The following is a 25,834-nucleotide window of genomic DNA, read 5'->3' as shown; positions in this document are numbered from 1 at the left end:
CCTCCCATTTGTCCTTGCCCCTTCCAAGTTCCTCTGCCCCAGGCCACTGCTGTGAGCAGGTTCTCTCCCCCGCCGCCCTCTCCCTCCCCTCGGGCCTGAGCTGCCCCAGGCTCCTCCTCCTGTAGGAAAAGCGCCTGCCCAGTCAGCTGGACAGTCAGTGCCTGCTCGGCACCTACAGACTCACACACAGGAGCGTGCGTACACGCACACCCCACACAACCACACCGGTCACCCTCACCACAGCCCCGACAGGCCTCACCTTCTCCAGGGTCTGGAAGGGGACATGGGTGCACCCCCACCCAAGGCCAAGTGGCCGTGGGTCCAGCTTCAGAAACTTCTGACCTCCTGGCTCATCAGAGATGGCGACTGGGACCAGCTCCTGGACGAGGCCCACATGCGGCAACAGAAGAGGTGGGCACCCGTTCCTCCCCAGGCCCACACAGCACACAGGGTGTGGGAGGCAGAGGACAGCCAAGGCTCCATGGAGGAGCTCAGCTGGGAGAAGCGGGGTGCCGGTTGGAAGGGTCCTGCATGACCCAAGTGCCTTTAGCTGAGAGCACGGATCTGGGGGGTGGGGGTTCGGGGTTTCCATGCCACTCTGCTAACCCATTGCTAAGCAGGGAGCATTTCAAGGTAAATCATTAGGATCCATCCTGTACACAGGCCTCTGTCTCCCCTGAGAGCAGACATTGTGGGGTGGGGTTCAGTCAGGCAGTTTTAGGGATGCCAATTCAGAGGTTCATGTCCTGTGAGTCCTTCACTTTGTACTGGGTTTTGATCGTCCAGCCACTCGGCAGCTGAACCTTCCTGCTGGGAGGAGTACTGACTTACTCCTACCCCCACCCCAGCCCACAGGGTGGAACCTTGCACCTTTGAACCGGCCACCTCCTTAGAGAAGTCCCCTCAGGACAGGCCAACAGCTCCAATGTACTCTTCAGGACAGGCCCCAGACTGAGGTGCTGGGGAGGGTGGGCATCCTGAAGGTATTCTCCACCCACCCGACACACACACACACCCTACCCCCTGCTCAGTGGCCATGGAGACAGGACCACCGGTGTGGGTCTTTGGCATCCATTCCTTATTGCCTGTCTGTCCCTCCACCCTCAGTCTGCCCAGCCATCTCTGGCTCCAGGACTCTCCATCAGCTCCATTCAGGCAGCAGGAGGCAGCAAAAAAAAATCACCACACAGGTGTTGCACAGGGAAGACCCCAGACTGGAGGCACTCAATGCCCCCTCAGTCACACACAGGTGCTGGAACCCCTGAATCCCACTCTGTCCTTGCCCTGACACTTGTCCATTTTTCCCAGGATCGGGGAGTGTCCATTGCTTCAGGCCGCCAAGGTCAACGACATGTGTACCCTGAAGGAGTTGCGGCTGGATGGCATCTGTGACTTCAAACAGAGAGGTGGGTTGGGCTAGAGAGGCCAGACACCTACTGCCATAGGACAGAAGGTGTTCACCAAGCCCATGGTGCTCTGTGAGGACTTAACATCCCTGTTCCCTGCAGGAGCCCTGGGGGAAACAGCACTGCACGTGGCTGCCCTCTATGACAACCTGGAAGCCTGCCTGCTGCTGATGGAGGCTGCCCCCGAGTTGGTCCGGGAGCCCATGGTATCCGAGCTGTATGAGGGTGAGGCAGAACCCGGGGATGGGAAAGGGACCAGCTGCAGTCTAGAGGCATGGCCATTTGGGACACCCAAGTGGGACTCAAGCCCCCTAATTGATCTTTCTCTTGGGCTCCCTTTTCCTGTCAGTTGAGCACGTGCCAAGGTAGAGAGGGGGTGGGTGAGAATGACAGACCCCTGGGCTCTCCCCATCCCTCCCGACCACCTTGGGGGAAGGACCAGGACCCCAGGGAGACCGGACAGTGTCCCAGGGAGACAGGACAGTGTCCCTGACACTCTCTCTGGCCAGGTCAGACTGCGCTGCACATCGCTGTTGTGAACCAGAATGTGAACTTGGTACGAGCTTTGCTCGCGCATGGGGCCAGCGTCTCAGCGAGAGCCACAGGGGCTGCCTTCCGCCGCAGCCCCCACAACCTCATCTACTTTGGTGAGAGTCTGGGGGCTGGGTGGGTGCATCACCCCGGCTCTCCCACTCTCCACGTGGGCCCCAACTGAGATGTGGGGGGTGGACACTGGGGACAGCCCCACTCTCCACCCACGACCTCTACCCCCCAGGGGAGCACCCGCTGTCCTTTGCCGCCTGCGTGGGCAGTGAGGAGATTGTGCGGCTGCTCATTGAGCACGGAGCTGACATCCGCGCCCAGGACGCCCTGGGTAAGAGGGACCAGGCCCTGCGGGTGTGGGGGCCACCCCAGGTCTGGGCACAGTGGCCAGTGACACCATGTCCCCCCAGGAAACACCGTGCTGCACATCCTCACCCTCCAGCCCAACAAGACCTTCGCCTGCCAGATGTACAACCTGCTGCTGTCCTATGATGGACGTGGGGGTGACTCCCTGCAGTCACTGGACCTCATGCCCAACCACCAGGGCCTCACCCCCTTCAAGCTGGCCGGTGTGGAGGGCAACACTGTGGTGAGGATGCCCACCCGGGGCTTCCTCGTGCTCTGTGTCTTGGGGGTCCCTGTGCTTACACTCCCTGACCGCCCCCTTCTCATCCTCCCCATGCTGGTCCCTGCCCTGTTGCCTGACTGCTCCTGTCTCTCCCAGTTTCCTGTCTGCCCTTTGCAGCCCACAGAATACCAGCCTCTGAGCTCTGAGTATGGGATGGGAGTGGGCTCTGGGGTCCTTGTGTCCACCCACAGCTGTGGTCCTGGAGGAAGAACAGTCTGCTCCAGAAGTCCTTGGCCCTAGAAGTCCACCACCCACCCTGGTGACCATCCCCCGGGAAGGTGGCCAGTCCTTCCTGACTCCCCCCTTCCTCCCCAGATGTTCCAGCACCTGATGCAGCGGCGGAAGCACATCCAGTGGACTTATGGGCCTCTGACCTCCACCCTCTACGACCTCACTGAGATCGACTCATGGGGAGAGGAGCGGTCCTTTCTGGAGCTTGTGGTGTCCTCCAAGAAGCGTGAGGTAGGTGTCCTGGACTGTCCTGTGGAGGATGGTCTCCTTCATCTTGTGAGCTCCAGCTGTTCTTTCTTGTGCTCACATGTCACACAGGAGAGGTTTCCATTGGTTCAGTCATTCGTTTGCCCCTCCCTTCTTTGGTTCATTCAGCACAGGGGGGATATGCTGCATCCCAGCAGTAAACAAACAGCAGATAGAAGTAAGACATAGCTCCGGTCTGTCACTTTCCCTCAAGAATGGCCATGGAGACCACTGGTACCATGGTCAGGGTCTATGCTCTCCAACATGGCAGCAAAAATGAGCGGCGTCTACTTATCCTGATGGCCAGAGAAGAGGGCACAAAGAAAACACTTGAGCTAGGTCTTCAAGGGACTTCCTGGGTGGTACAGATGGTTAACATGCTTAGCTTCTAATTGAAAAGTTGAAGGTCTGAGTCCACCCAGAGACAACGCAGAAGAAAGATCTGACAATCTACTTTGGAAAAAGCAGTCGTTGAAAACATCACAGAATAGAAAACGTCACTTCTATTCTGATACACATGGGGCCTCCATGAGCAGGAGTCGACTCAATGGCAGCTGGTATTCCATCCCTTAGTCCTAGTCCTCTGTCGTATGAGGACAATATGGCCCATCTGGCTAGAGCCCCTTCCCTCTCTGCACTAACCTGCCAGCCATGTCTGCATCCCATTCCCTGGGTCTCCTTTCCTCCACGATGCATGGGAATGGTGCCCTTTTCTGCTTTGTGTACAACTTGCTCTTTCTTCTGAGACCCTCTTTCCATCTGCTGCCCCTCTTATTTGTGTCTTTAACCTCTCACTGTCGTCAGAGAGCCATCCCACCTGGCCTGGCCTATGGTGACAATCTTCCACCTGCCTCCTCTGTTGCTCCCCTCCAGTCCACAGGACCTGCAGGACAAATATGCCATCCAGTTCTTGACACACACAAAAGCAAACTCCCTACCTTGATGTCAAGAAGTAGGATGATCTGGCCCTTAACTCCTTGTCCCGTTCTAACTTCTACCCGCCTATCCCCCAGTTGTTCCACATCTTTATTGCATTGCATCTGCAAATGGATGGTGGCTTCTCATACAGTCCACCTCAACAGCTACTGCACTATGTGGAATGGTCTTTGCCAGCTCATGTCCCCAATCCTCTAGTGCCTTGTATTGACGTCTGGAGTCGTTTATTTGCAGTACTAGTACAAGGCCCAGCATGCAGTGTAGCTGACTCAGTCATTCAAACATTCCTGAAAAAGGAATGTCTAACTGCCTGCCCCTCCAGGTCCCAGGGGGGCACCATCATGCTGATCCCCCTAAGCAACTCTCTCCATTCACACAGGCACGCCAGATCCTGGACCAAACGCCTGTAAAGGAGCTGGTGAGTCTCAAGTGGAAGCGGTACGGAAGGCCGTACTTCTGTGCGCTGAGCGCCGTCTACCTGCTCTACATCGTCTGCTTCACCATGTGCTGCGTCTACCGCCCCCTCAAGTCTCGTGGAGGCAACCGCACACATTCTCGCGATATTACCATCCTCCAACAGAAACTACTGCAGGTGAATTTTCTCAGAGGGGGATTATGGGGATAACAGCGCAAGTGTGATGGTGCTGAAGGTCAGAGAGACGCTACCACTCACTGAGCACCAGGGCAGAAGATAGGCATGAGAAATGGGGCCAGGGAGGGGCCTTAATGTATATAAGATCATTTGTCCATTTGTCCGGGAAGTCATGGTTTTTTGTTTGTTTGTTTTTCTACAAACATTGGAGGAGTGCTTGGTATTATGAACCTGGGACATTTGTGAAATGCCTTACTACTTACAAAGAATACTCACCCTTTGTGGTGGCAAGTTCAAGGGAAATACTGTTGCTCTAAGGGAGGAAAATTGTCTCCCGAGACACCTGAGTCCTATCCCAGGCTGTTAGGGCAATACAGAAAGTCCTCATGGCCTGCGTTCTCTTCTGTGTACTGTCAACATGATACATTTGTCATAGTGGGCCAGCTGTCCCACCACCTGCCCCACACACTCCAGAAGGATGCTGGGATTGGGTAGCAGCTTGAAGTTAATAATCTCTGCAGTTCCTTCTAAACCTGCCACAGTGCTATGTCCTTGAAGACCGAGGATTTTGAGGATGGTCAAGTAGATTTATACCCTGTTGTTGAAGGCAGCAAATGTGTGAAGAGTGAGAAGTACTTAGCATATGGGCTCAACAAGTGCAGCTACATTTGGGGTGTACATGCAGTTTTGTCCTGGTAAGCTAAAATAGCTGAAAGGGGGTACAGGCATGCAGGCAAAAAGCAAATGGCAGGGAGAGAAGAATTGGAAGAGAAGTCAGTGTGGGAAGAGTGGAAATTTATCTCTACCCAGCATGGGCCAACCATGGGGAGAGCTCCTCTGAAAAGGGTTGTTTAGATCAGAAAGATAAAATAAACCTAATCAAGGAGCAAACACGCTGAATTGAGTCACATTAAATGTCAGAGCAAGAACAAGCAAAGGGCCTCGCTGGAACCCAGCTTGATGGAGATGCTCTCTCTTCTATAACTGCCTCTCTCTGTATATACAGTCCACATATAGGACAAAGTCAGGCTTGCTGCCTTGAGAGGAAGGCTAAATGTAGGGGTGTTGTCTTGTTAGCAGGGCATGGGACAAGCTGGAGAAACCGCATTCTAAATGTCCATCTCAGTATGAATGTTTGTCCTGGTGTGAATGTGCATTGGAGAACAAGCACACAAAGGACACAAGAGGGTAGAGGGGTGACTAGAAGTGGAGGAAGATCACATTGGGGAAAGAGGCCACGGAGGAGATGAGTGGGTAGATGTACCTAGAAGTGAAGATTATATTGGGGAGTGTCTTAGTCATCTAGTATTGATGTAACAAATGTCACAAATGGATGTCTTTGACAAACAGAAATTCATTTTCTCACCGTTTAGGGGCTGTTGTTAGGTGCTGTTGAGTTTTGGTTCTGACTCCCAGTGACCCTACATACAACATAACAAAACACTGCCGAGTACTTCACCATCCTTACAGTCGTTGCTGTGTATAATCCACCTCATTGAGAATCTTTTTCCTTTTTACTGACTCTCTGCTTTACCAAGCATGATGTTCTTCTCCTGATAATATGGTCAAAGTATAAGAGGTGACATCTTAGCATCCTAGGTTCTAAGCAGCAGTCTGACTATGCTTCTTCCAACATGGATTTACTGTTTCTGGCTGACTCTAGAGGAAGGTTTTCTCTCTCTCATGGCTCCGACGGAAGATCCTTATCTCTTCAGTTTCTGCTTCCTAGTTCCTTGTAGATCACTATGTGTCTTGACCCCATTTCTCCTCTGTTCACTTGTTTAATTTCTTTTATAACTTAAAAGAAATTGACTCAAGATATACCCTATACCACTACCAACTGTTCTGAAAGAAGTCCCATTAGAAGGTCTTGGATAGAGTGGGAGAAAATGTAGACTGAAACTCATTTTTTAAAAAAGACCAGGTTTACTGTAAGATGGAGACTGGTGGAACTACCAAGACTATGGGCCACAGTCACCCTCCAGGTCTGGAAATGAACTGACCCCAGGGCTCAGTTTTCAGACAAACAGTAGACATGCCTATAAGAGAAACAATAACTCTAATGAGCCACACACATCTTTGAATAATCCACCATTTGAGGTTCAAAGGACAGTGTTTAACCAAGGACAAAATTCACAAGGGGTAGGAAAGAAGGAGGAAACAGAGACAAAGTGGGATAAGTGATGTTATATTGTGAGGATTGCAATCAATAAGATGAAACAAAATGTGTATGTTATTGAATAGAAAATTGATCTGCTTTGTAAACCTTCACCTAATTCACAATAAAAAGTCAAAGAAGGTAAAGATAGACCTTATACTAATTCTGCGTCAGTAACAGGACAAAGACAACCCATTCCTAAGTGGGAATACAATAACAGACTTAAAGGTTAAGATTTACAATACATATTTTTGAAGGTCATAACTCAATCCTTAATAAGTTTACTAAAGGGAGAAACAGGTGGAGGTGAAAAGAAATGGATGAAGGCCACATTGGAAAACAAGAACACTAAGGAGGCAGTATGGATGTGGGTGACTAGAGGTGGAGGAAGATCACAATGGGGAACAAAGACATTATGGAGACAAGTGGGTAGGGGGAGGTGACTAGAAAAACAGGAAGGCCACATTGGAAACATCTTAGTTATAATCATCATAGAAATACTACAAGTGGACAGTTCGGACAAACATAAATTTATTCTTTCCATTTAGGTGGTTAGAAGTCCAAATTCAGGGCACCAACTCTGAGGGAAGACTTTCTCTGTTGGCTCTGAGGGAAGGTCCGTGTCTCCTTTCAACATCTGTGGGCCCAGTGCTCCTTGGAGAAGTCCATGTACTTTGGCATTAATCTTGTCCGAGGAAGTTCTCAACACAGGGACCCTGGGTCCAAAGAGTACATTCTCAGCTCTTCTTTCTTGGCGATTATCGTAGGTCCTTCTGATCTCTGCTTGCTTGTTTAATTTCTTTTATATCACAAAAGAGATTGACTCAAGTTACAACTTCATCCTGTAGCTTGTATCATGCCTCATTAACATAACAATGTCTACACGCCTGCCTCATTAACATCATGTTCTTGTTGTCAGATTCTGTTAAGTTGGTTCTGGTTCATAGTGACCCTGTGTACAGCAGACCAAAACACTGCTGGATCCTGCGTGGTCACTGCTTTGTTTGAGCCCACTGTTGTAATCACTTTGTCAGTCTATCTCGTTGAAGGTCTTCTGCTTTTTTTTTTGCTGACCCTCTACTTTTCCAAGCTTTGGAGAGTGGTTCCTTCTGATACCAAGTCCAAAATATGTGAGAAGTCTTGACATCTTCTCTTCTAATAAGTGTTCTGAGTACACTTCTTTCAAGACAGATTTCTTCATTCTTCTGGCAGTCCATGGAACTTTCAATATTCTTCAACAACACCATACTTCAAATGCATCAGTTCTGCTTTGATCTTCCTTATGCATTTTCCAGCTTTCACGTGCATATGAGGCAATTGAAAATGCCATGGTTTGAGTCCTGGCTTCTTCAGTCAGACGACCTTAGAACTCAAAGTGACATCTTAGCCTTTTAACAGTAAAAGAGGTCTTTTGCGGCAGATTTGCCCAATGTAATACATCATTTGATTTCTTGACTGCTGCTTCCATGAACATTGTAGGTCCAAGCAAAATGAAATCCTTGACAACTTCAATTTTTCTGCATTTGTCAAGATGTTGTTTGCTGGTCAGTTTGTGAGGATTCTTGTTTGAAGTATATTTATGTTGAAGTATATTCCATATTGAAGCCTGTAGTCTTTGATTTTAATCTGTAAGTGCTTCATGTCTTCTTCATTTTCAGCAAGGAAGGTTGTATCATCTGCCTATAATGGATTGTTAATGAACCTGTGCATTCTTCTGCTAGGCATTCCTCTTCATATAGTCCAACTTCTTGGATTATTTGCTCAGCATGCAAATAGAGTAAGTATGATGAAAGGATACAGCTCTGAGACACAACTCTGCTTTGAAACCACTCAGCCACTTACTCTGTTCAAACTACTGCCTCTTTATCGATGTACAGGTTCCTCATGAGCAAAATTAAGTGTTCTGGAATTCCCATTTTTCACAATGTTATCCATAATTTGTTATGATCCACACAGTCGAATGCCTTTGCATAGGCAATAAAATACAAGCAAACATCTTTCTGGTATTTTCTGCTGTCAGCCAAGATCTCTATGACGTCAGCAATAATATCCCTCATTCTAATTCCTCTTCTTATCCCAGCTTGAATTTCAGGCAGCTCCCTGTCAATGTACTGCTGAAACTGTCTTTTTTTTTTTTTAGTCGTCAGAAAACTGTACTTGCACATGATATTAATAATATGTTGTTGTTAGGTGCCGTTGAGTCCATTCCGACTCACAGTGACCTTATGCACAACAGAACAAAACACTGTCCAGTCCTGTGCTATCCTCAGAATCATTGTTAAACTTTAGCCCATTGCAGCTGCCACTGTGCCAAGCCATCTCGTTAGGGGTCTTCCTCTTTTTCGCTGATCCTCCACTTTACCAAGCATGATGTCCTGGAATCAGGGACTGATTCCTCCTAACAATGTATCTGAAGTATGAGAGACAAAGTCTATCCATCCTGGCTTCTAAGGAACATTCTTCTACTTCTTCCAACACAGATTTGTTTGTTCTATTGGCAGTCCATGGTACTTTTAATATTCCAATGCCATAACTCAAATGCATTGATCTTCTATAATCTTCTTTATTGATTACCCAATTTTCACCATGCATATGAACTTATTGACAATACCATGGTTTGGGTCAGGTGCACCTTAGTCCTCAAACTGACATCTTTGCTCTTAAACATTTTAAAGAGGTCTTGTGCAACATCCATAGTTAATGATATAGTTCAGTAATTTCCATGTTCTGTTGGATCATCCATTAATGATATAGTTCATTAATGATATAGATCATCCATTAATGATATAATTAATGATATAGTTCAGTAATTTCCGCATTCTGTTGGATCACCTTTCTTTGTAATGGATACAAATATGATTTTCTTCCAGTTGGTTGGCCAGGTAGCTGTCTTCCAAATTACTTGTCATAGATGAATGAGTGTTTCTGGCCTTGCATCCATATGTTTAAATATCTCAGTTGGTATTCTGTCTACTCCTGGAATCTTGTTTTTTGCCAATGTCTTCAATGAAGCTTGAACTTTTTTTTAATACCATCAGTTCTTGATCATAGGCTAGCTCCTGAAATAGTTAAATGCCAACCAATTCTTTTCGATACAGTGACTGAATTTTTCCCATTTTCTTTTGATGCTTTCTGTGTTGTTCAATATCTTGCCCATTGTTATTGTTGTTAAGTGCGATTGAGTTGGTTCCAACTCATAGCAATCCTGTATAGCATTTCCAAGGAAACTAGTGAAACTACTGACCTTGTGGTTAACAGTCAAGTTCTTATCCTATACCACCACACCAAAACTCCCATAGAATCCCCTCACTATTGCCACTTAAGGCTTGAAGTTCTTGGTTCTTTCCGTTTGAGAACTGCTGAGCATATCCTTCCCTTTTGGTTTTCTAACTCCAAGTATTGACACATTTCATTAGAATACCTTACTTTGTTTTTTCAAGTCATCCTTTGTTGTCTTCTGTTCAGCTCTTTTACTTCATCATTTCTTTTGTTCGCTTGAGTTACTCTACTCAGAAAAGCGAGAGTTTCTGAGTGACATCCATTTTGTCTTTTCTTTCTTCTTGTCTTTTTAATGTCCTTTTGCTTTCCTCATGTATGATGTCCTTGATGTCATTTCACTTCTTGTCTGATCTCTGGTCAGTGTGTTCAATGTATTGAATCTATTCTTGAAATGATTTCTAAATCCATGTGGAATATATTTAAGACTGTCCCTTGGCTCTTGTGAACTTGCTTTAATTTTCTTCAGTTTCAATTTGAACTTGTGTATAAGAAATTGATTACAATTGGCCCCTGGCCTTGTTATGAATGCTGACATTGAGTTTTCTTTCATTCTTTCCATAGATATGTTATGTTGTTGTTGTGGGTTCTGACTCATGGTGGTCCTGTATAGGGTTTCTGAGGCTGTAAATCTTTATGGGAGCAGAACACCTCCTCTTTCTCCTGTGGAGTGTCTGGTGAATTCAAACCATCAGTCCAGTGGGTAACATCCCCAAACGTAACCCACTGTGCTGCCAAGACTACTTCCAGAGTTACAATTTGATTTCTGTGCATTCCATCTGGTGAGGTCATGTGTATGTGTGTAGTCACAGTTTGTGTTGCTGAAAAAGGACTCTTAAATATCCTTTTTTGGGGGAATTGGGATAAGAGGTTCTGAAAGCTGCAGTAAGGAGTTTGGGTGGTGGCCAACATCAACAGAAGGTCCCTATGCTTTGGATCCATCATTGTAGCCTCGTTCCTGAGGTTATGATACATCCATGAGCCTCTGACTCAGTACCAAGTCAATTTGGATCAGATCATGGATTCGCAAACTTATCACTATGATTTGAAAGCTCCTACTTTGAAAATACATTGCATATGTATATGTTGTTGTTGTTGTTGGTTATGTGCTGTGGAGTCAGTTCCAACTCATAGTGACCCTGTATGGGGTTTCCGAGGCTGTAAATCTTTATGGGAGTACAAAGTCTCGTCTTTCTCCTGAGGAACAGCTGGTACTTTCGAACTGCTGACCTGATTCATAACCACTACACTACCAGAGCTCCTTGCATTGCATATGTTAGAAAACAGGACATTCGCATTTTCGTGCTTTTTATTATTAGATAGTCACAGATAGTACAAATGGATGAATACAGGGTTTATACTTGATTCATGCAATAGTCGACCTGCATTAGCTTGTTTCTTGGTTAAATGGATACTTTCTTATCTAGTAATGCAATAAGTATTGAAGTACAGGACTCAGTAACAGTAGGATCTCTAGTATGGCTCTAGTAGGATCCAGAGGAACCATTGGGTCCCCTCTAGCTCTGAGAGCAGCCCACAGTACCATCTCAGGGTAGTCAAATGGGAAGAAACATGTCCTATGTTTACATGATCATGGCACCCAATGTAGGACTGGTTCTTATGTTTCCAAGTGAGCAAAAAATGAAGTCAATAAGGTTAACTTGGTTTTAGTCCTAGCTCTGGAATTCAATAGTTGCTTGACCTTTGGCAAATCTCCTCACCTTTCTACTTCTTGCTGAGAAAGAAAGAAAGAGAAAGAAAGAAAGGAAGGAAGGGAGGGAGGGAGGGAGGGAGGGAGGGAGGAAGGAAGGAAGGAAGGAAGGAAGGAAGGAAGGAAGGAAGGAAGGAAAGAAGAACGAACAACCCAAAAATCAAAAACACAAAACCCCATTGCTATTGAGTCAATTCAGACTCATGGCCCCCCCATGTACCACAGAGTAGAACTGCTCCAGGGTGTTTCTTGGCTATCATCATCTTAATGGAAGCAGATCCGTAGACTTAGCTTCATGGTGCCATGGTGTGGGTTTGAACTGCCAACCTTCAAGTTGGTAGCTAAGATCGATGGTGTTTAACCGTGACTTCACTTTAGAAATCTGGAAAGTAGGTACAAATACTGACTCCTAGATGACAACCAAGTAGGTGACGATAAGCCAGAATGAGCTAAGACTATCTTTAAGAACAGTCTCACATTCATCTAGCGTTGAGAGCATGAGCATGACCTCTGTGTTGAATCCATTCAACTTGAACATCCAAGTTCTTGGTGGATTCTCAGATATTTCAGACTCCTGTTCTGTAGAAAGGCACAGATCTTCCATCACCAGGTTGATCTTTTGTCTCTCAAAGACAATCCCTGGAGGTATCCACTGCTTTTTTTCCAGAGCCCTTTTGCTCATGTATGCACTGATTCATTTGTTATACAAGTAATCATGGAGAAAGGAGTCCTAGTGGTGCTGTGGGTTAGGCGATGGGTTGCTAACTGCTAAGGTCAGCAATTCAAACCCAACAGCCGCTCTGTGGGAGAAAGACGATGCTGTCTGCTCGCAAGATGTAGTCTCGAAACCCTCTCTAAGGTCAATGTGAGTTGGAATCGACCCTATGGCAGTGGTTTGGTTTGGAATTACTCTATGATGAATGTCACTGGGTGGTACAGTTACATCATGAGCAGCTAGCTGAAAGGTCGGAAGTTTGATTCCACCCTGAGACAACTCAGAAGACAGACCTGTAGCTCTACCTCCCCCCAAACCATTGAACCCCCAAGGAACTCAGTTCTACTTGGACACTCCTGAGGTCGCTGTGAGTGGGACTTGACTTGGCCTTTACAGGCCATTCTGGGTGCTGGGAACCAGTAGACGTGGTTTGGGTAAAATGCATGAGTATCACCTTTTCCAAGTTTACACTGGTTTATATTAATGATGTGATCATACAGGTAGGCTTTTCATTACAACTGTGGATAGGACAAGGGTCTGGTTTCTCTGGTTGGCCAGGAGGGGGTTCCTGAGGAGACTGAGTAGGAAGTGGGTACAGACTAAACAGTGAAGGAACATTCTAGGTAACAGGTTCATCTGTGAAGGTCCTGAGTCAGGTCAGGATCTGGCCAGAGGCCAGGTGGCCATACTAGGTGGTTGGGAGTGGAGGTTCAGGTGAATGTACCTGACAGGTCCTCTTCAGGCAAGCTGGGACCTTGACTGAGGACTTGGGTCTTGATCCTGAAGGGGACCGGAAGCTGAGGGAGGACCCTAGCTGGGGAGTAACTCTCCAGATGACAAAGAGTCAAGGGAAGAGTTTGTGCAGTCCAAGAGGTGATGGTGAGTGGACCTGGGGACGTGGTTGGGACAGGGAGAAGGCAAAACTATTTCAGTCATGTGATGGAATGGGTGCAGAGGGTGAGCGGGGGACTGGTGGGACTCGATTCACAGCAAGCAGAGATAGGATGAAATGGAGGCAATAGGTGGCTGTCAACTCCTGAGAACTTCCTCTGTGTGCCTAGAACCCGGGAAACATGAATACTGACACCAGGGCTGGGAGGATGCTGATGTTGGGGTTCTCTGGATCATGCTTCATTCAAGTGTCTTCATTTCTTAGTGGTACTTTAACAGAAATACCTCACATGAGTGGTTTTAAAGAACAGAGTTTGTTTTCTCACAGTTAAGGAGACTAGAAGTTGAGGCTCAGGATGCTGTCTCTAAGGAGAAAGCTCAGCCTGCGTTGGGGGAAGTGCTTGTCTCAGCTTTTTTTTCGGTGTTCCTTGGAGACTCCAGATAGCGTTGAGCATTCCCTATTCGTGTTTCCGTGCTTCATCTGCTCTATTCATATCTCAAGAGTAGTAGGATGAAGACCCACCCTACACTGATACAACCTCACAAGCCCAAGAAATCCCTGTTTCCAAATGGGATGATGTCCCTCATGTGTGTTCTTATTGGTGCTGTTTGGTGACATTGAGTAGATTCCAACTCATGGTGATCCCATGTGACAGGGTAGAATTGCCCCACAGGGTTTTCTAAGCTATAATCTTCATGGGAGCAGACCCCCCAGGATTGCTCTTGCAGAATCGCTGGAGGGATTCAGACCTTTTAGTGAGGAGCTGAGGACTCCTACCACATATACAGGAATTAGGAATTCAGTACATATTTGGGGCAACAGAAATCAATCTAAAATAAATAACAAGACATTCTATTATTTGTGCTTTATCAACACCCTAATCATTAAATATAAGTATTATAGCCATTTTGAAGATGAGACAATCAGGCAAGTTTTTATCATTTGAGGAAGATGCTTAGTTAGCCAAAGGTGAGGGGGGGGGGTGGTCTTTGTACTTCAAAGTTTGGATCTCTTTCTCTGTCTCACCAGAGAAGGATCCCAGACTTCCTCCTTCTTGGGAATCCATTGTGTGAGAGATTTCCTTCTGCAGCCATTGAGCTGACTAGGGCCAGCCATACTTCCTTATCTGGTCACACTTCCTGTTTTCTATCAGAATGAGGGGGCACTCCAGTGCTGGGGCAGGAGCTCAAATGTGGGATTCCCTCCCAGAATTTCTACTATTTCCTAGTCTTCATAGCAGACATCATTCTCTGACACGTCTGAACAACTGGAGAAGAGGGCCAGTCTCACTCCTGTGGGCATGAAAAAGATCTGCTCCTAAGAAAGTGGACATGATCCCAAGATAATCCTGAGGAAATGGAGGGACTGTGCTTCCCCAAAGCTTGGGTCTGTTGCCCTGGGGCAATTGAGTCCAAGTAATAAACATTCTGGATAAACAAAGAGAGAGAAAAGCCTTTGCTGTTTTCTGGGTGTTGACTACCGGACCACCCATAGCAAAGAGGCATCTTTGGTGTTCGAATGACCCTTTGGTACAAGCAATGTTTATATTACTTCTTGACAAGGTTGGTCACATACTACATGTCGGGGAGTAACACTTCTAACATTCACACTAAGCCACAAGGTGGTCACAATGCCCCAGTAAACATCTCAAGGTGTGCGGGGTTAACTCTCCCAGTGCCTGCTTGTCCAGATGGTTACTCCTTATCACAACAGCGACCAGGCTCCAGGCAAAGCCAGGCAATTATTAACATTCCAACCTAAAATAGTCAAACCATACATTTAAGAAAGGAGAACAAGTTGGGAGGTTGTGTATAAGATGTTTTTCAGGTAGAGCTTGGCTATGTTTCATCTTAACTATATAATGGAGTCCTTGTGTGGTACTGTGGGATAACATGCTGAAGTGCTAGGTTGGCAGTTTAAGCTTCTCAGCCGCTCCTCGGAAACTCTATATAGGGTCGCTATGGGTCGGAACCGACTCGATGGCACTTAACAACAACAATAACAATAAGCAGCTGTATAGTGGAGTCTTGGTGTGGCACTGTAGGATAATGCGCTAGGCTGCAAAGTTGAGCTGAACTTAAGGCCGGCAGTTCAAACTCACCACCTGCTCCTCAGAAACTCTACACAGGGTCGCTAGGAGTTAGAACCCATTCAAGCCCTCAAGGACACCTAGCAAAACAAAACAAAACAAAAAAACAAGCCAAATAATGCTACTCATAAAGTGATGTATTCATGCTCTCAACCAGGGCATGAACGGAGCCCTTGGGGGTGGTCAAATCCAACAGTCCTCCATCTCTTGACAACTCAGTGACCCTCACATCAGATGTCTGTGGTATACATCAGAAACTCTGAAGAGCTTTTTAGAAGATGTCAGGTACTGCTCCAGACCCATCCAGTTAGAATACCCCGGACTGGTTCATGGGCAGTTCAGTTAGGAACCTGCCCAGGTTAGAGGGTCAGAGAAGTTCTTCATGGAAAGCTAGCAGGTTGCCCTTCTGGGAGCCTGGGAAGGAGGAGAGGGCTCTGGTACTCTTTCCCATGGCGGAACAGCCCAGCAGCGTCCCAGGTCTTCTACTTCCATAGCTGGTATTCCCTTCAAGGCGAGAGTCAGTCAGCTGGTGAGAGGGCAATCTCATGAGACTCCTTCTCAGTGGAGTCTGAAGGGAATTTGGTTGTTGACAGTGCCTGGAACCTCAAGCCATGTGATGAAGTGAAGAATTCTAGGCATTGTTGGGGGATGTCTCAAGGGGGTGGGAGAACAACTTCTGAGCACATCATTAGCCAGACCTGCCTAGGTGACCTTGAGCTGTTGTTGTTTATTGCCGACTCATGACCACCCCTCAGTTGGTATTATTGCAGCCATGCTGTATTTTGAGTGCCTTACCTACCAAGGGGGTTCCCCTTCTAACATTGGATCAGGTAATGTCTATTTCGATCCGGATGGTCAGTGAGAACAACCTAGGGGGTTACCTTTCTAACACTGGATCAGACAATGTCTATTTCGATCCAGAGGGTTTTCATAGACGGTCAGTGAGAACAAGGAAGTCCTTCATGAGGTAGACTGATGCACTGGCCACAGCAATACCAACCATCATAAAGAGGGTGTAGGACTGGACAGCATTTTGTTCTGCTCTATACCAGCTAATAACAGTACCACATTTTACAAGTGGTTCACCAGGACTTTGTCCTGGTCTGTCTGTCTCCACTGACACCTGTTCACCTTGGGTGACCCTACTGTATCTGAAATACACCAGCGGGTGGCCTAGCTCCGAGCATCAAATCAACATGCAAGCCGTCACGCTATGTCAAACTGACAGATGAACCTGGAGCTAGGAATCTGGACATTCCAGAAAAGCCATTAATTGTTACCCTCCCCTCCCCCCTCGCTTGCCTCTTCCTTCCCACTGTCTAATCTCCTCTCTGTATCCTTCTGTAGTTCTCAGCAAGGTTCAGCTTTTACCCGGCCTGCCACCATCCTCCCTCGCTCCACCCTCCTTTATTGTTGTGGGGGAGCAGTTGCCACATTGTGCGCTGGGGGCAAATGGGAGGAGGAAGATGTCCCTGCCCCCAGGGAGCTCCAAGAATCCTGGTGAGGCATGCTGTCCATTTCAGTGTGCTGGGGTTAGGGCCACATCATGTGCCTGCAGGAGAAGCAGCCACCCGAACATCAGAGGCCACAGAATGCACAAAGGAGCAGCTTAACCAAGACCCCAATAGTTGTGTGTGGTGGGACACAGGGCTCTAGGCTAGGCTATCCTGTGAGGGGAGGGGTATACGCCTCACATAGCATAGTCTTTCATCACCATATGTTGTGGTTGTTGTTTGTGGCCATTGAGTTCATTTGAAAGGCCGGGACCACTTACAAATATGTTGCCAAGCCTGCTGCCTAAGTGAGTTTGAACCACCAACCTTTCAGCTACCCAGGGGCTTCCTGAGTCACCGTGAGCACTGTTAACTAGAAGATGAACCTGCGGGATTTAAAACCAAATGACAAGAACATAATGAAGCCCAGCAGGTCTCTGCCCTGCACCTCCAGCCCTGTCTTGTTCCCTGGAGCCAGCCCTTGGTTGTTTCCTCAGTTCTTCCTTCTTGGTAATGTAAGTGACTGCTAACTGAAAGACTTGAGGTGTCAATCCACCCACAGATGCCCTGAAAGAAAGACCTAGAGTTCTACTCCCAAACCATTATCCACTGAAAACCTTCAGCAGCAATTCTATTGTGACACACATGGGGGCACCAGGCATCAGAATCAACTCCAAGGCAAGTTTGCTTATTTCTTGGTGTGGGTGCCATCTTGCTGAGCAAGAGGCTTCTACCTCCAGTGACGAATCCAGTTCACATGTTATTGACTATAAAGGCAGCACTGTGGGAAATACTGAAGCCACCCCTCCACTGCCATCTCCTCTTCATTATTCTGAGGGCATTCTGTGGCTATGAAAGATGCGTTTTAGAACCATCAGTCCAGATGCAGGCTGGGTTCTGGGTTGAAAGAGGAGAAATGGCCATAGAGCAGTTGAGATTGCAGATACAGTGGGTTTGCATCGAGGCAGTGGTGCCTTGAACTGAAGGGAAAGGAGGATTGGAGAGACTCAGGAGACTCTGCTAGTCCACCTTGTCAAACTTTTCCACCAGGGTCCCAAGTCTAGAAAGGCATGGACCAGCTTTTTAAAATTAGGCAGACATGCTTGACTGAAGTTCTAAAAAAATATTAAAAGAAAAACATCATCAGCAGTTTAAATTTTGGGCTTCATTGCAGGGATACAAGGAGGATTCATTAAGGGGGCTGGGGTGGGGGGGAGATACTGTATCAGAGCAATAGACATCAAAAGTCATTTGTTAAATTAATACTCACTTCTGTTTTTAAGTGTTAAAAGAGGATTTTTTCTAAGTCAAAGGCCAACATCACGCATCAGAGGGAAGCATTAGAAGGCTTCTCCTTAAAATCTAAAGAAAAAAAAAAATGGCTTAAAAGTCCAGGGTTGAAACGTTCACACATGTATGTTACCTTGTATCTTATGCAGGAAAAAGTTTAAAAAAAAAAAAGAAGAAGAAGACAAAAACTCTAAAATGGTGTGTGTGAAGGAACCCTAGCTGTTAACAGAAGGTCAGTGGTCTGAGCCCATCCAGCAGCTTGGTGGGAGAAAGCTGTGTTCTGCATCCGTAAAGATGGCAGCCTGGGAAACCCTATGGGGCTGCTCTACTCACAACTGACTCCAGAGAACCCAGCAGCAGGGTCAGGTGCTGGTCTTGGAGCCTCCAGGAAAGGGCTCCAAAGAGAGTGTATGGCTGGTCCAGGGAAGGGACACCAGGGACAGAGCCAGCAGGAGAGAAAGCAGGGTTCCTTTAGAGCTAGAAGGTTGAGCTGAGTAAAAAAGCTTAGGGATTCTGGGCATCTGTGTCATCCTCTGACCAAGAGAATCTGCTGAATAGAAGGAACTGGAGTGGGCAAGTGTCAGCAGGACCAATGATCATACTGTCCCCATCCTTGGTGTCAGTTATGTGGGATTCCATCTTCCCTTCCTATCAGTGTCCCAGGCTCTCGTTGAAATCTCCCGAGTGCCTACTACTCTCCCACTAACCAGTAGGAGTGTTCTAGACCTTACAGAACTGCCAGTCATCTAGTGGACCAGTCCTTCTGGTAGACAAGCCCAGTAAAGACTGATGATATTCATGAGTTCAAATCCACCAGCTGCTTCTTGGAAACCCTATATAGGGTTGCTATGAGTCAGAACTGACTCTACAGTACTTAACAACAACAATGACAACTCAACTGACATACTGAGTTTTAGAAAGAATTAGAAAGTGTATACACACATGTATAGCATGTTGTTGTTGTTAAGTGCCATCAAATTGACTTCAACCCATAGCCACCCTGTACAGGGTTTCCCAGGCTGTAAATCCTTACAAGAGCAGAAAGCCTCATCTTTCTCCCATGGTGCAGCTGGAGGGCTGGAACCACTGACCTTGTGGTTGGTATTCCAGTGCTTATCCTGCAGAGCCATTGCACTCTCACATATGTAGCATGGTGGTGGTCGTGTGCCATCCAGTCAGTACTGACCCATAGTGACCCTGCATAGGGTTTTTGAGGCTGTAATTTTTACAGGAGCAGAAACCCTTATCTTTCTCCCATGAAGCAACTGGTAGATTCAAACTGCTGATCTTGTGATTGGCAGCCCAGCTCATAATCTTTATATATAGTGTGTTATTGTCGTTAAGTGGTATCAAGTTGATTCTGACTCACGTTGTTGTTGTTAGATGCTGTTGAGTCAATTCTGACTCATAACACAACACAACACAAAGAAACACAGTCCTGTCCTGTGCCATCCTCATAAAACTTACACTTGAGCCCATTGTTGCGGACACTGAGCTAATCCATCTCTTTGGGGTCTTCCTATTTTTTGCTGACCTCCCACTTTTCCAAGTATGATGACCTTCTTCAGGGACTGGTCCCTCCTGACAATATGCCTGAAGTATGAGAGGTAGCATAGTGGTTACAAATCAGGCTGCGAACCTTAAGGTCAGCAGTTCGAAACTACCAGCTGTTCCGAGGGAGAAAGATGAGGCTTTCTGCTCTTGTAAAGATTTACAGCCTTGGAAACCCTGTACAGGGTCACTATGAGTCAGTTCCGACTCCACGACACATAACCACCACCATGAGAGACAAAGTCTGGCCATCTTGGCTTCCTAGGAGCATTCTGGTTCTACTTCTTCCAACAGGGATGTGTTTATTCTTCTGGACGTCCATGGCAGTTTTAATTTTTTTCTGCAACACCACAACTCAAATGCATCAGTTCTCCTATGGTCTTACTTATTCACTCTCCAACTTTCACACACATGTAAAGCTACTGAAAATGCCATGGTTTGGGTTAGGCGAACCTTAGTTCTCAAACTGACATCTTTGCTATTGAACACTTTAAAGAGGTCTTGTACAGCAGATTTGCTTAATGCGATATGTCGTTTGATTTTTTGCCTGTTGCATCCATGAGTGTTGATGGTGGACCCAAACAAAATGAAGTCTTTGACAACTTCAATCTTTTCAACACCCATGGAAGCAACAGTCAAGAAATCCAACAACATAGTTCATTAGACAAATCTGCTGCACAAGACCTACTTAAAGTGAAGATATTTCAGGAAATATCTTCAGTCCTCTTCATTTTCAGCAAGCAAGGTTGTAGCATCTGCATATCGCACATTGTTAATGAGTCTTCCTGCAATCCTGATACCATGTTCTTCGCATAATCCAGTTTATCAGATTACTTGCTCAGCATCTAGATTGAATAAGTCTGGTGAAAGAATACAATCCTGGCACAAACTTATCCTAATTTTAAACCATTCAATGTTCCCTTGTGCTGTTCAAACAACTGCCTCATGGTCTGTATATAGGTTCCTCATGAGCACAATTAAGTGTTCTGGAATACTCATTCTCCACAGAGTTGTCCATAGCTTGTCATGATCCATACAATCAAAAACCTTTATGTAGTCAATAAAGCACAGGTAAACATCTTGCCGGTATTCTCTGCTTTCAGCTAAGATTCATCTGACGTCAGCAATGAGATCCCTCATTCCACATCCTCATCTGAATCTGGATTGAATCTCTGGCAGTTTCCCTGTTAGTGTACTGTTGCAGCCATTTAAAAATTATTCATAGCAATATTTTACATGCATGTGATATTAATGATATTGTTTGATAATTTCTGCATTCTGTTGGATCACCTCTCTTTGGAATGGGTCCAAATATGGATCTCTTCTAATCATTTGGCAAAGTAGCTGTCTTCCAATTTTCTTGGCATAGATGAGTGTCTCCAGTGCAGCCTCAGTTTGTTGAAAGATTTCCATTTGTTTTCCATCAATTCCTGGAGGCTTGTTCTTTATCAATGCCTTCAGTGAAGCTTGGACTTCTTCCTTCAGTCCCATTGGCTCTTGATCATATGCTGCCTCTTGACACAGTTGAATATCGGCCATTTCTTTCTTTTTCGTACAATGACTCTGTGACTCTGTGTATTCCTTCCATCTCCTTTTGATGCTTTTGGCATCACTCAACATTTCCCCCAAAGAATCCTACAATATTTCAAGTGAGGCTTGAATTTTCTCCTCAGCTCTTTTGGCTTGAAAACTGTTAGGCGTGTTCTTACCTTTTGGCTTTCTGACTCCGGATCTCTGCACAGTTCGTTAGAATAGTTGGCTTTGCCCGCTCAAGCTGCCCTTTGAAGTTTTCTGTTCAGCTCTTTCACCTCCTCATTTCCTCCATTTGCTTTAACATTTCTCCACTGGAGATCAAGTTTCAGAGTCTCTTCTGACATACATTTTGGCCTTTTCTTTCTTGTCTTCTTAATGATTTTTTTGCTTTCTTCATGTATAATGTTCTTGATGTCATCCAACAACTCTTCTGGTCTTCTGTCATTTGTATCAAATTTGCTCTTGAGATGGTCTCTAAATTCAGGTAGGATATGTTCATCTTTCTTTCTTTTTTTTAACCTAATTCTATCCCATTTCTTCTTCTTTTTTTAAATGTTTTATTGTGAATTATGTGATAGTTTACATGGGAGAACATTAGCTTTACATTCATCCTATTGTATATCATTTCATTGCCATGGTTATAATCCCCTCCATGCATCATCAACCAACCACAGGGTATACCCTGCAAGCCTGCCCCCCTGGTCATCAGCACACAGCCCCTCTCCCTCTCTGGGTCTAAAGTTCCCAGCCACTCCATCTCTCCACGTCACCATCTCTGCCTCCATCTCTGGCATCACTGTTTCTCTGGATAGGGAGCCGCACTCCACTCTTCTTCCTTGATGGTCCCAGGGACCTCCACTCCTGGACTGCAAAATCAACCACTCCTCTCCTTCTACTACAAAATGTTACGTTTCCAACCCTCACAGCCAGTCCTGGTAACAATTATTCACTATTATTGCACAAGAGTCTTATCACCATCTCCTTTCATCAGCCCCACCCAGAAAGAATGGATATTACTCAGTGGAGATTCTACCTTCCTCCCCACCCTCTGGATCTAGACTCCCTCTTAAAAGCTTGTAAGCCAGTCACTTCTTACCTTTGTAACCCACTCCCCCATTCTGGGTAGCCAATGTCCAAGTTGCCCATCCCTGTCTACTCTGTGTATGGAGGGGGTGGGAATTATCCTCGCTGTAAAGATTTGTTCCCTCTTTTGAGCTACTGCATCCATAGCTGTAGGTCAAGTTCATCAAATTGTATCAGATTACTCTTTTTTTTCTCTTCTGGTTGAATTCTGATCATCCAGCCATTGAAGCCAGGTCAAGTGGGTATTACCTGCAAGTGTGGGAGTTGTTGTGCATATGCCCTCTCTTCTTATCAGCTGGACACTTCACTCTCCACTCTAGTCCTCTGTGGCTGTGTCACTTACTCTGAGTGCAGGTGTCCCCAGGTCTTGCCATACTGCTGGCCAACCAGGTCTCCACCACAGAAGTCTATTGAACGTGGTAAGGCTTAGTTCTTAGTTTCATTGTTATTTTTCCCTCACTTCTCCTTATCGGTGACCAGCATGGTCACCAGTCAGAGTGCATGTCTGCTAGTGTATTCCCTTTTAGTCTTAGGCTTGGAAGGGGTTTTCCCTGAGGGAACTCGACCACTTGCCTTGATGTCTTCTGGGCAAGCAAGTTGCATGTTCTTGTAGAAGTCAGTCGGACTGCCATTATTGTTTTGTATTTTTCCTGTTGGTCTTTCTCTCAAGAAGTATCTTCTGTTCTTCTAGCCACTCCAGGCTGGTCTGCTTGTCCTTTCAAGTGGAAATTTCCCACCTCAGAATCAAGGTCATCTTTTGACTTTCAAGGACTTCTTTTAATTTCCTTTTGCTTCAGCCTGAAATTGCATATGAGCAACTGATGATCTGTTTCACAGTCTGCCCCTGGCCTTGTTTTGGCTAATGATATGGACCTTTTCCATCATCTCTTTTTACAGATGTAGTCCATTTGCTTTCTGTGTATTTCATCTGGTGAAGTTCATGTGTATAGTCATCTTTTATGTTGTCTAAAATATATATTTTCAATGATGAAGTCATTGGTCTTGCAAAATTCTATCATGTGATCTCCTACATCATTTCTATCACCAAAGCCATGTTTTCCAACTATTGATCCTTCTTCTTTGTTTCCAACCTTTACATTTCAATTACCAGTAATTGTTAATACATCTTGATTGCATGTTTGATTAATTTCAGACTGAAGAAGTTGGTAGAATTCTTTAATTTTATCATCACTGGGTTTAGTAGTTGGTGCATAAATTTGGATAATAGTGGTATTAACTGGGCTTCCTTGTTGTTGTTGTTGTTATGTGCCATTGAGTCGGTTCCAACCCATAGTGACCCTGTACAGGGTTTCCGAGGGTGTAAATCTTTACTGGAGTAGAGAGCCTCATCTTTCTCCCGCGGAGCGGCTGGTAGTTTCGAACCGCTGACCTTAAGGTTCGTAGCCCGATTCGTAACCACTATGCTACCAGAGCTCCTTGGTCTTCCTTGCAGGCATATGGATCTTATCCTATCACATACAGCATTATATTTCAAGATCAGCCTTGAAATGTTCTTTTAGTTGAGGAACGTCACATCATTCCTCTTCAATTTGTCATTCCAGGCATAGTAAACCATGTGATTGTCAGATTCAAATTGGCCAATGCCAGTCCATTTCAGTTCACATACCTAGGATACCAATGTTTATTCATTCCATTTCATTTTTGACAACTTTCAATTTCCCTAGATTCATAACTTCGTGCATTCCATGTTCCAATTATTAATCGTGCTTGTAGCTGTTTCAACTCATTTTGAGTTGTACCCCATCAGCAAATGAAGGTCCTGAAATCATTTCTGCATTCGAGTCATCATAGTCAGTTCTACTTTGAGGAGGCAGCTCTTACCCAGTTGTATTTTGAGGGTCTTCCAACCTGAGGGCCTCATCTTCTGGCACTAGATCTGACAGTATTCTGGAGCTATTCATCATGTTTCCAATATTCAATATTCTGAGGCTATATGATAGTGTTTCACTACTATTAATGAGATTTTCAGTAGCTAAACATTTGTAAGTAGGCCATCTCTTCTTCTTCCAAGTCTGTCTTATTCGGGAAGCTCAGCTGAAACCTGTCCACCATGGGTGACCCTACTGGCATTCAAAATTCCGGTGACGTAGCTTCAAGTTCACAGCATCATACAAGACACCACAGTGTGACAAACTGACACTCAGAGTGACCCTGTATAGGGTTTCCAAGGAGAAGATAGTGGGTTTGAACTGCCGACCTTCTAGCCGTGCTTATCAAGCCCAGTGTGGTATCCTTTGGTACCACACTGGGACTGCATACATAACATTTGTTGTTGTTAATTAAGTGCCACGGAGTCAGTTTCAACTCCTAGTGACCCTGTCTAGGATTTCTGTGGAGTAACTGGTACGTTTGAACTTCTGACCTTCTGGTTAGCAGTCCAGTGTCAGTGTTTATTCTACAGCACCACACTATACCCCTCAGCATTTATTGTTGATTTGTTTAAGTGCCATTGAGTTGGTTCTAACTCATAGCAACCATGTAGAGGGTTTCCAAAGAACAACTGGTGGGTTTGAACCGCTGACCTTATGGTTAGCAGGCCAGTGCTTATCCTACAGTGCCACATCAGGATTCCATATATAACATGTTGTTGCGTGTCATTGAGTCAGTTCCAATTCATGGCGACCCAAGGAGCAAGTGGTGGGTTTGAACCGCTGACCATATGGTTTGCAGTCAGTCCAGTGCTGATCCTACAGCATTACACCAGAAGTCCAAATATGGCATGTTGTTGTTATTGTTAAGTGTTGTCAAGTTGTTTCCAACTCATGGTAGCCCTGTGCAGGGTTTGTGAGGAGCATCTGGGGAGTTTCAACTGCCAAACTTGTGGTTCAAATTGACCTTGAGGTTTAGTGCTTATACTGTGGCATCGTACCAGGACCCCAGAGATACAATTATTTTTTGCTATGCTTAATGCTATTTTGTTTTTAAACTCATGTATGTATAGTTTATCCTAATCCTTACTAAGGAACCCTGGTGGCACAACAGTTAAGCACTTGACTGCTAGATGAAAGGTCAGTAGTTCATACCCATTCTGTAACTCTTAGGGAGAAAGATCTGGTATCCGCTTGTGTCAAAATAACAGCCAAGACAATCCTATGGGAGGAGTTCTACTCTGTTACAGGGAGTCGCCATGAGTCTGGACCAACGTTATAGCACCCAACAACACTCCTTACCACCTGACTCTAACAAGGACTTGGAATGTCTTACAGTAGAAGACATATGTGTTAGGAACATCAAGACTGGAGAACAGCAGGTCCCTGGGGAGGGGAGAAGGAATGCAAAAAGAGTTGCTTAAGACTGCAGAAGCAAGCAAGACTGCAGACGCAAGCAAGACTGCAGACGCAAGCAAGACTGCAGAAGCAAGCGAGACTGCAGAAGCAAGCGAGACTGCAGAAGCAAGCGAGACTGCAGAAGCAAGCGAGACTGCAGAAGCAAGCGAGACT

The 25,834-nt window shown here is 45.8% G+C and overlaps 1 protein-coding gene across 1 annotated transcript in view; it reads left to right on the top strand.

The window, feature by feature from the left end:
* Positions 1–283: 283 nt before the first annotated feature.
* Positions 284–25,834, top strand: part of TRPV5 (transient receptor potential cation channel, subfamily V, member 5) — a 35,327-nt gene continuing 9,776 nt past the window's right edge. Inside the window, exons 1-8 of the mRNA XM_006861271.1 lie at positions 284–411; positions 1,309–1,406; positions 1,509–1,631; positions 1,916–2,053; positions 2,182–2,280; positions 2,360–2,538; positions 2,893–3,039; positions 4,370–4,582. Coding sequence (XP_006861333.1) covers positions 284–411; positions 1,309–1,406; positions 1,509–1,631; positions 1,916–2,053; positions 2,182–2,280; positions 2,360–2,538; positions 2,893–3,039; positions 4,370–4,582 — 1,125 coding nt within the window. The remainder of the gene's footprint in view (positions 412–1,308; positions 1,407–1,508; positions 1,632–1,915; positions 2,054–2,181; positions 2,281–2,359; positions 2,539–2,892; positions 3,040–4,369; positions 4,583–25,834) is intronic.

Source organism: Chrysochloris asiatica, unplaced genomic scaffold (assembly GCF_000296735.1).
Source record: "Chrysochloris asiatica unplaced genomic scaffold, ChrAsi1.0 scaffold00041, whole genome shotgun sequence".
NCBI classification, from domain to species: domain Eukaryota; kingdom Metazoa; phylum Chordata; class Mammalia; order Afrosoricida; family Chrysochloridae; genus Chrysochloris; species Chrysochloris asiatica.
Note: the sequence above shows the minus strand (reverse complement) of the source record. Positions and strands in the feature narration are given on the sequence as shown.